The 10,866-nt window shown below is 41.7% G+C and overlaps 1 protein-coding gene across 1 annotated transcript; it reads right to left on the reverse strand.

Moving 5' to 3' along the window:
* Positions 1 to 869: 869 nt before the first annotated feature.
* LOC136430223 (uncharacterized) lies at positions 870 to 8,827 on the reverse strand. Its single transcript, XM_066420633.1, has 3 exons — positions 8,145 to 8,827; positions 2,599 to 2,765; positions 870 to 2,435 (listed from the first exon to the last, which is right to left on the reverse strand). Exons 1-3 carry the CDS (start codon positions 8,249 to 8,251, stop codon positions 2,209 to 2,211), a joined length of 501 nt encoding a protein of 166 aa, XP_066276730.1. The 5' UTR covers positions 8,252 to 8,827; the 3' UTR covers positions 870 to 2,208.
* Between the last annotated feature and the right edge of the window lie 2,039 nt (positions 8,828 to 10,866).

Below are 10,866 nucleotides of genomic sequence, written 5' to 3' on the forward strand. Positions count from 1 at the left end.
TTCGTTGGCGTCAGTAGTGATACCTTGGTTCTTCATGTCCGGAGGATAATTAACCATACCGCGTCATCAGTGAAGAAATAGTTGGACGTGACCAACATCTATTGTGCTATTACTTTTACTGCCAACTTTCACAATGAATTATTATCTTAAGTTAGGAACGGTCCAAATATCCCATTGTCATCGTCAAGACCCATTTACACCAGTGTGTTCAGAAATTGATCACTGCTTACTCGAGTGGATATGAAGCATAATCCCCACTGACGTCATAACGGTTATCTCGTGCACAGCAGCTTGGAAATATTTAACATTGGGCTGATTCAATTATAGATAGTAGTTTAGAGATAGATCAAGCCGACGTTATTCGATATCGAGCAAAAACTGACTGTTTTGTGAAAAGTGAATTCCAGATATTTCAAAATCGAAGGTTTGTGTGTGTAAAGCCCTATTCTCCAAGCAGAGGTTTCAATCGGGGGGCTAGTAGTGGCCGGGATTTTTAACGCTGCCCTCCCTCCAAGGTAGCCTGTGTGCCATCTTATTAAAACAGGGATACCTATTCTTTTTAGGGTAGCGAGTGTAGAAGCCACGGTAGTAATAGGATGGCACCCATGCTACCTCCAGGGGAATAGCAAAACCCTATCCTGATTGAATCGCGGTTTAGTGGCCCGCCCAACACCCGGCGCCCGCCCCAAAGGGGAGGGGCCATTACAGCCCCGGACAGCGGAGTTTGCGTTACACAGATAAAGTTCCACTGTTTGTTAATCTATATGATACATGCGTATCAGCATTGATGCTATAGAACTCACTTCCGTTGTAAAAAGCAACAGTACAATGGAAATACAAACCAATTGATTGCAAATACACAGAGAACGTCTTGTAGAAAATATTTATTTTCGACACACAAGATACAAAGGAATTGATTCCAAACATTATATACAGAGCTTATTTCAGAATGACGAGTATACATTCCATTCAAGTCCATGACAAGGCACTTTTAACTGACCTTAAGATTAGTTACTCAAGCAACTGGCTAAAATTTTGAAACAGTCAGACGTTTCAGACAGCACCCGCTATCTTGCGTCAGTGACTAAGGAAAGGAATGGGAAACCAGGTTTTACACCAAAACTCTGAATAGATGATTTTGACCTAGATATGATTTTCCTGAAATTCTGTTTTGAAGGCGTTATTTCGTGATTCGAATCATACTGATGTTGTTTCAAATCTGAGTAGCCAAATGTCGGGTATAGTACAGGCATACTATAAAACAATATCTTTTAAAGATTGCATTCATTCGAGACAATAGATCAAATGATAATGATTTGATACTTATAATTGTTCTCCTTACATCAATGAATAATACTTTATCTGAAGTATATCCGATAGCAATGAACACAAGTTCAAACTAATTAAGTCTATCACCAATACTATAGTGATTGATGGCTAGCTGGCCAATAAATTTCCGAATAGCAAGACCGCATGAACACGCTATTCTCTAGCAGCCATACACAAGCTACCATGTGTCCTTTTTTCGCTGTTTAGAACTTATGTACACGGATACAAAGATTTTCGACTTGAAGAAAGAACAAAAATCCCCCAGAGGAAATTATTTACACCACTTGTTATCACTCTGAATGATTATATTCGAGAGACGCTCCGATAATTATTCACTTTCCAACGCTTAGGTACTAAGTAATTATATGCTTCAGCAGCGAGTGTACTTTATCACAGTGTCAATTATTAAGACGTTTCAGGGCAGAAGTCTATGCTTCTTACTAAGTTAAAACAATAAAGGGTGCTTTACTATGACCAAGGAGCCTTGCTATGACTATAAAAAGTGACATGCTGGATTCGTCACCCTTATTCTCTTTTACACTACAACCAAAAACGAGCGTATAAATACTGGACTACTAGTATATCTTCTAGTTTTTCGTGTTCCCAAAGTAATTCCCAAGTGACACCACTTTTTATAACTGAAAAGGACAAGAACGCCCAGGATCATGGCAGCGATTTTATGATCCTCCTTTCTTTGAAAGATTGTTTAGAAATATGATTTTATCCACGATGCCTTTCAACTTCTTTGATTTGACTTCTTCTACCCTTGAATCAGATGTTGTACAACGTAGTCTTTACATGTAAAAGATTTTAGGTCTGTAGGTGAATCCACGATGCAAAAATCACAAAACAGATCCCGTTCTTTACGTTACCTACTTTCTACAACTTTCTCTGTGCCTTCAGGGCCTGAAACAGTCTTTCCTGGAAGTCAAGATAGAGTACTTCCCCTTTTCCGGGAACTCTGTAGACGAAGCCCTTTTTGTCCATGAGGCAAAGTCCCTTTCCGTTCATGACGAACTTCCCGGCATCCAACTCCCCTACTGTGTAGTGCGCCTGCGCCCACACCAACCACGTACGAACGTCGTCACGAGACCAACTGCGTGGGTCTGTTGAAACAAGAGTTTTATTGGATAACATTAAAAATGGCACGAATGTAGCTTATATACACTTCAGTTAAAACATGTACAGCCATCACAAATATCAATGTGAAAATGAATATCACATTATCATCATCGTCGGAAACAGTTCTGAGAAGCAAGATCTCCGTACCGTTGGGCACTTTGCACGTGGCATCACCGCTCATGACGTCATCACTTTGCGACCACTTCGGTTCTTTCTTGATCCTTATCCGGGGCCGTCTCTTTGCTTTTGGCTCCGTCTCGTCCTCAGATGAAGACGTGCTTGGCTCTGAACTCATGGTGCTGGAGAAGCGACGCCTGCAGAAGCGGACGGAAAATATCAATGTCAAAGTTGTGTCCAGCATCATTGAAGAGGCGAACGTTATACCGTCTTACTCCTTTCTTAGATAGGTTTGAACTTCCTGCATTTTGCTATTCACAGTGAAGTAAATGCCCAAGCTGGTACTAGTGGTAGGTGACACACTCGTAGCTTTCCCTACGTATCAAATAGGGCGACTAGAAGAGTGCATATTACACTGCTTTGGGTATCTATTTATTTTGTCTAATCAACAGACAATCGACAAATGAATTTCATTTAGACTTGGACTCAAACTACATAGAGGGTTAGATGGGTCGAACCTTACAAGAAAGATTTTGTTAACGTCTATAACAAAACAAACACCAAATTTACTGTCGACGTTTATGCAAATGCGATCTGTGACGCATGTAGCCCTGTTCACTTCTGTTACTTCACCTGGTGTAAAATGCCCAGGGGCACAGGAGTGCACTGGAGCGGACGTGCCAGTCCGCCAAGACTAGCCAGGGGGTCTTCAGGGGTAGACTTGTTAGATTGGACGCGATCGTCAGGTTACATTGAATGGATAATCAAATGGGCCATATCCTTTTCTGTGTTGTCTGGGCCAAGTCAAATATACTATCAAAATGGGCCGGGTGTATCCCACGGCAGACGGATAGCAAACATCACCTTCAGAACAGCCTGAAAGGCCTTCCCGGAAATGTGAAGGGGGCGATGAAAAATATGGACAACTTGGAAAAACAACACAGCAGTTTACAACACACACGTCAGGCAAGTGATATTATATCAGAAACAAATTACACAGGCATAAAATCTAGATGTAAACACTTGAACAAATGCGATATCTGCCGGGGGATCGATCTAGAAACGAGACTGTACCGAAATCGATAACGCATGCCGACTGGCCCTTGCTGTTTACCTAATGATTAAAGATAGACATTTTCTGGTCCTCGTCGCTATAACAGCGTATACAACGTCAAAAGACTTTCATACACAGTCCAAATGTTCTTTTGACGGCAACACAGATGGAAATCCAGTACTACGAACTTACCCTTTAGTTTCACTACCATGACCGTTCCTCGGAAAGTCGTTTATTAATACAGACTATAGACGGCGTGTTTCGCAAACTACATTCGCAAACTATGGCATGGGCAAAGTCCCTTGAGCTACGTTCTGGCGGGTACCTGATGCATGACCGAAGTGAACTCTGAACTTGTTTGCCGTTCTAGTGGCTGACAGAGAACATGCCTAACAACCAAGCTAGCATAGTGCTAAGGGCGTCATACATTGTCATTCGAGCCTTCAACACTAACATTAATTTCAAGCATAGCTAGCTTGTGTCTGACGGTAGTTTGGACAGGCGACCTTCTCGGGATATTTCTGGGGAGTCGTTTTTGAGCGTGGAGGATGGCGTGGGTTGAAGAAAAAAAACGCGCATTATGTTGCGGTGGATATACCATTATCAATCGACAAAAGGAGAGCTTACCTCATTTCACAACTGGCCAATACGTCTCTGGTTTACAGTGCCACTAAGTTACAATGCCAATAGTGTACAACTTATTTGATTTTAATGTTGACGGAATTAGAAACTGTCGAAACAGACACGACATCGAAACTGTCAAAGTTCTAGAAAGTTCGCTGGGAGGCCAGGAAAGTCCCCAGATCATACTGTCATCAATACCTTGTTACTTCAAAGCTTAACTAGCCCTGGCTACCATAAGGCACATGATGTAAAGGTGTAAAGGGGTGTAAGGTTAATCTCCAAGCAGATGTACAAAGGCAAAATCGTAAAGTTTCTCAAGCTCTCGGTTCCCGGAGCACCGAGGCTTTCCCCGGTGGCCCATGGATACTGTCTTGGCTGACGGAACGTATTTGCCACCGGAACATCTGCTTGGAGATTAGTGTAAGGTGGCAGATTGTTCCAGATGCAACTTTGTTTCTATTTTTAGATGTCCTCACCATGCATATTGTGGCAAAGAGACGTTGCCATTGCAGTGTATTCCATGTTTTGCAACGTCTCTAGGATTCTGGACTATTTCTGGTGCAAGTATATACAGAACGAACTACGTTCACAGAAAACATAAATAACAGCACGGTGTAACTACGTGTGCCCCAGTGTGACCTACACACTCCCAGACCTGTTCTACCGGCCGGCTCCCCACGCCTCGCCCGGGGCTTGGCGGCGGACGGTCTCTTCCCCTGACATATATGTCAGGTGAAGGGGATTTTGTGTATTCCGTGAAAACCCTGAGGCAAGTTTAACCTAGACAGTCAACAGGGAGGGACGTGGGCTTTACTGGTAGCTTTTGTGACTTTAGTAAGTGGTAGTATAGACAAATGAAGCCAAAATCAGGGACTTGTAGCCACGTAACGTATACGTACATAAACGATATATTGCATTAATTATGATGATCAACGCCCGACGTGTAGTCGCCTGAGGAGTCATAATTTCATTCCCTTCTATAGCTTGATATCGTCTCGGTTTTGTGACTTGAAAGAGTCGTTATTCATTATTTCCTCTTCTTGCTATTGAATCTAAGACGTACCAGCTTGAGTCGCTCTCGAAAGCGGCACAGTAAAGCTGAGACCGAAGACGCGTCGGTGGCCATGTTTCTCATTTTGATCAATGTTACAAACCCTGGACAATGTTACCCCTCAAGGACATTTCAAGGTATGACCAAGGAGGCTATATAAAACCTCCTTGGTATGACATAGGTGGACACGTTTTGGTAGCCGCTCGTGGACAGATGTGTGATTGCTGGTTAACATGGATTACACTTGATGTAGAAGGACCCTTCAAAAGGCTAGATCCGTTTCATATATGGATTGAAATATATAGTAGTACTTTTCTCATATCGTCGGTCTCAGGTCTCCGTATGTTTTATGATGGAGACGAAAACAATACAGGTGATGAAAACAATGCACAGGAAACCCGTCGGGAAAATGATTTGTGACAAAAAAGTTTATCACCGGAAAACAAAAGTGCACCCCGCTCCTCGTCGATTCGCCCAGTTCTGCAATCAGGTGCTCTGTAGCTGTCGTCAATCTTTCGTTCCCATTCCTGATTCCCTTCCACTAACAGGTAAGGAATACTCCGAATAGCGTGTAACATTGTCACATGCCTTACGCTGTCCTTGATACAAGAGTCGTGAAAAATGAGTAGGGCAAATCTTAACCCGAGTTCCACATTCTATACAGGAACTCACTTGGCAGAAAACAACAGCAAACTAGAATGGCAACATTTTCGGGAAAATGCAGGATATTCCCCTCCCATTACCATGAAGTCTCTGCATAAATTATGCAAAGGAGGTCGGCATTAGCATAATTTATATACAGGTGTGTTCACCTCTCCTAAAGGTACCTACATCTGAAATATGACAATCGTAGCCTTTACGGTGAGGGATATGCATAAATTATGCAAACGATGCCCTCATTAGCATAATTTATGGCCAGGCAGGTTTTATGACCTTTCCTAAAGGTACCTACAACTCAAATATGGCATCCATAGCTTTTACGGTAAGGAAAATTCAAGTTTATGGATAAATTATGCAAATGAGGTCCTCATTAGCATAATTTATGGCCAGGTTTCCTGACCTTTCCTAAAGGTACCTACATCTCATATATGACATCCGTAGCTTTTACGGTAAGGAATATACAAGTTTATGCATTAATTATGCAAATGAGGTCCGCATTAGCATAATTTTTGGCCAGGTGTGTTCACCTTTCCTAAAGGTACCTACATCTCAAATATGACATCTGCAGCTTTTACGGTAACGGAAGTACACGTTTCTGCATAAATTATGCAAATGAGGTCCTCATTACCATAATTTATGTCCAGGTGCATTCACCTTTCCTACAGGTACCTACATTTCAAAGATGACATCCACAGCTTTTATGGTAAGGGAAATACAAGTTTATGCATAGATTATGCAAATAATGTACTCATTAGCATAATTTATTGTCAGGTGTATTCACCTTTCCTACAGGTACCTACATCTCAAATATAACATCCGTACATTGTAACATAAGGTACATATAACTTTCTGCAATACCATTAGTAGAGCTACCACCGCGCATCTACTTGGTTTTTGGCAGAAGAAGAAGAAGAAAGAAGAAGAAGAAGAAGAAGAACAGGCAAGCAAAAACAATATATCCCCCTTCCCACTGGAAGGGGAATATAACTAAAGTCAAACACCCTGAATACACGCTCGCTATAAGACTATCATGTTTCAAAGTTTGACCCGAACGACACGGAAAAGAATCACGCCCGCCCTCACTTGGAAAAGCCCTGAACAAACTTTGTGACTCAGCCCATGGCGAGGATAGACTACTATTATTATGTTTTCACTTTCAATTTCCCTCTGAAGTGACATCATGAGCAACCAAAGTCTTCTATGACGTGATTTCATGCAGTTTGAACACGTGCTGGAAATTACGTGCAGTTTAACCCTGCTAGCTACCATGAGAACTATAGCAACACAGATTGACTTTCGGAACGGTTTTGTAAGCGACAGTTATTAATCTGTACCATATATCAATCTATTATGGAGTGTGTGTGGTCACTGCAGGACTATAGTACCAACTTATCGGGGTATTCTTGACCTGCATACTCTCAATACATTGCTCTCAATCATTACTAGCAAGGATGTTAAAATAAGTCATTGATACTAGTAACAGTCATATATGCTTTATTTCGATACGAAGAATCTGTTTTTGTTAGAGATTGACATGTACTTTTGACAAGCCATACTCCGCCAGAAATTCACCTGCCAATAGCATGGGTACCATATCCTCCGTAGTATTAAACCACTGGTTCAATCTTTTCGCTTGCTAACACGTGCATGGTTATATAGCAAGGGAAACGATTGAGCCAGTGGTTACTACGGAGGATGGTACCGAGGCTACAGTACCAGTATATTCCAAAGTAAAGAATAACAATGCGTGCTGGGGTCAAATGTGAACAAACAAGTTTACAAATAGGATATGTACATGTAACCAATGCTGTAACCCACATAATGAAAATGAAAGTAGCTAATACTTTTGAAGATACAAAAGTAGGGTTATCCAGAGTTGGTTTGGTTTTGCGGCTTATCTTCCCATGCGTGCATGGTGGAACGAACGCCATGAGTCAACAGACCCATAACCCAGCTGCTATAAACACCCCTTACGCAAGCAACCATGACCTTATCTGGGGGTTGCATTTTTGGTTACTCACATAGTTCATATCCGCTCCGAAGTAGCGAACGAAATCTTTTAGGGTGGATCCATTGCTACATCTGATCGAAATCTACGGGAGGGAATCTTTGATACCTTGCACTCACTTCTGTCAGCACACAGTTAAACTACGTTTTCCATGCAAGTATAAGGTGTGCAGTTCTCACCTGTGTGTTGTTGTCCTTTTCACCCGCCCCTCCCCGTCATGGCCCCGGCCGTGTAGCTGATCATGACCCAGCTTCACGGACACGACTTTCGTCGGATCGTCCTTCATAGCGTCCAACTTTTGCTCCACAAATTTCCTACGGGTCTGTATTATTATACAGGCCCTGAGTTAATCCGTCGAAGTAGGGATATACGTACCAGTTCTAAAGATAGACGGGCGTAACATGTAAACCTTGGAACTGAGTGACTCACGTTCGCCACTTGTTGCTAGCATGTTTTAATGATTGACGTCTGGAACATTCCACTGCGACTTACAGGGGCAAAATTGGTCTAGTCTTCATTAACGCTACATTCAAAACTGTTAGGAAAATCGCAATCAACGCTTGGTACAAAATCATTTCATCTTCATTGTAACTCTCTACAATCATTAGAATGAGACTTAGATTGAAAGAATTACAGTAAGATGATTCGCCTTCACTTGTCCTTGTCATTAGGGGGCGTGTCTTTCGCGGGAAATACCCGGGGAACCGTGTAGACCACTTCTGCTTCCGCGAATTGAACAACAAAAGGTGTTTGTCACTCGTTTAACTTCCTCTTTTTCGAATAACAAATGAAATTATGGCGGCCCTTCTCTTGTACATTATTATAGTAAGTAAATGCACGGTAATAATTACTGAGACAAGTTTCCCTCATAAATCTGAGATTGGATGGCCAGCTTAGTTTTTATTTTTTTGGGTGGCGGGCCGACTGATTTCTCCTTGCAGCCAGGGGCTGCGAGATGCCTCCACTCTCCAAGCAGAGGTTAGGCTCCGGCCTGGTTTAGACGTCTTTTAATGCGTTTTGTCGCGTGTACTTAATTGCAAAGCTGACAAGATAAAAAGGCCCAGCAGAAAAAAATTCGCCAAAAATAAGCCGGAGCCTAACCTCTTCTTGGAGAGTAAGTACATGTAGCTTTGTGCAACTGGCGGGTCTGAAATCTGCAAAGTCACTATCTGTCAGTTATGGCAGCCTTTCAGCGCTCTGGTGACCTCCGAACACGACAGTGATAGCCCTAGGTACGGCCATAGGACTGTAATGGTTTTAGTATCAGACATGACTCACCTTTTTTGGAGCCTGAGGTTGATGAAACGCAATACGTCCCTTTGTTGGAATGGTGACGTAAATAAACAGCACCTGCGAAACTTCCGCTTTTCCTAGTAATGAGTTTCACACACATTGCAATTGTCTTGAGATCATGATTGCAGAGACCTGCATTGCAAATTGCAAATTTTTTCACCAACTCATCCAGCAAGCTTGTTCCTGTCTGCTGCTGCTTTGCAATCAACACTGTCCCGAGTGAGATATATCTCAGGAGAGAAAGTTCACAACGGTTGTACTTAAAATATGCATAATGTCAAACGTGAAGCTATTCGGATTCGGAAAATTTGTGATCTTATCAAAAAGATTTTCCTTTCAAGATTGTGATCGTTTTCTTTCGGCAGGCCCCGACAGACAGAAAACGGGGCATATGACAAGACGGTCACAATCTTCCCACCAACCTCTGCTTGGAGACTACTACGTCACTTCAAGGAGGTTTTTTTAATGGTCGAGTACATTATGAGATGGGGGTAGCTGGCAGTTAGAATTTAGTATATGAGTCATTCATGGCCTTAAAAGCCTAGTAAGCACATCATTCAAAATCACTAATTTTGTTTACCTGAAATAAAAAAATAAAAAATGTGTTTTATGGCAGTTCTTGAGTAATCATATTTACAATATCCTTGGACACCCCCATCAAATTTGTGTTATGTTCTTTATTCGCTGCTGACGTCACTCAAGATGGCGGTAAGTTTGACAGACTCTGAAATATTGGTCCCCCAAAACAAGCTTTTTCCTCCTCTAAATAGAATCAAACCGCCCGAGTTAGGTATCAACGAGCGGATAGGGTGCGAGAGATTAGGGTTAGGGCAGGGTTATATCTAGTCTTGCTTTGAACCTAATGTTTGCATCCTGCTATATATTCAGGTTTATAACGGTGAAGATTTGATCAAGGAGGTTTAATCAGGATCCTTGATTTGATGGATGATCCAAAACGTTTTTGTCAATATCATACTGTAGCATAAGTACAGCTAACTAGCTAGATGAAGCTACGGTATCACTATCAGAAATAGTAATACATTACTAGTATATATTTGACAAGCAGACGCTTGGTACGGCTAGCCTGGGCCATGTTCTTCAACTAAAGTTATGCTTCAAGTTAGCCGTGGCGACTAACGAAGGGAGTTTTTGCTTGATATTGAAGGGAAAGTATATGTAATATCAAGCAAAAACTCCCTTCGTTAGTCGCCACAGCTAGGTTTAAGTTGACAAGTTTGGACTAAAACTGGTCACCTTTTCTCCTTGCGGCTTCCCTATTTGAAGGTTTTAGACAAGACTGTTTAGGCAAGGTCCTACGGCAAGAGAAGATGGTATGGACTGTAAATTTTTTTTCAACAAATTTTGCTGAATTATGTTAAGTAAGTTATATTTTGTATTTACGCAATTTTGCGGTAACCACATTGAGAATCAAACCATAACAGTTCTGTTCAAAAGTAAAGCTAGCTGTTTTCTGTGCCTTGTTACTATGCCAATGTTCAGTCCTCAAATGATGATAATTGATGATGACTACTCTAGTAATTGATACTTGGTAGTTAGTGATTGATTTTGATTCTATACGGTGCTAATATAGATAACAAACACCACAAG

Source organism: Branchiostoma lanceolatum, chromosome 3 (genome assembly GCF_035083965.1).
Source record: "Branchiostoma lanceolatum isolate klBraLanc5 chromosome 3, klBraLanc5.hap2, whole genome shotgun sequence".
NCBI classification, from domain to species: Eukaryota; Metazoa; Chordata; class Leptocardii; order Amphioxiformes; family Branchiostomatidae; genus Branchiostoma; species Branchiostoma lanceolatum.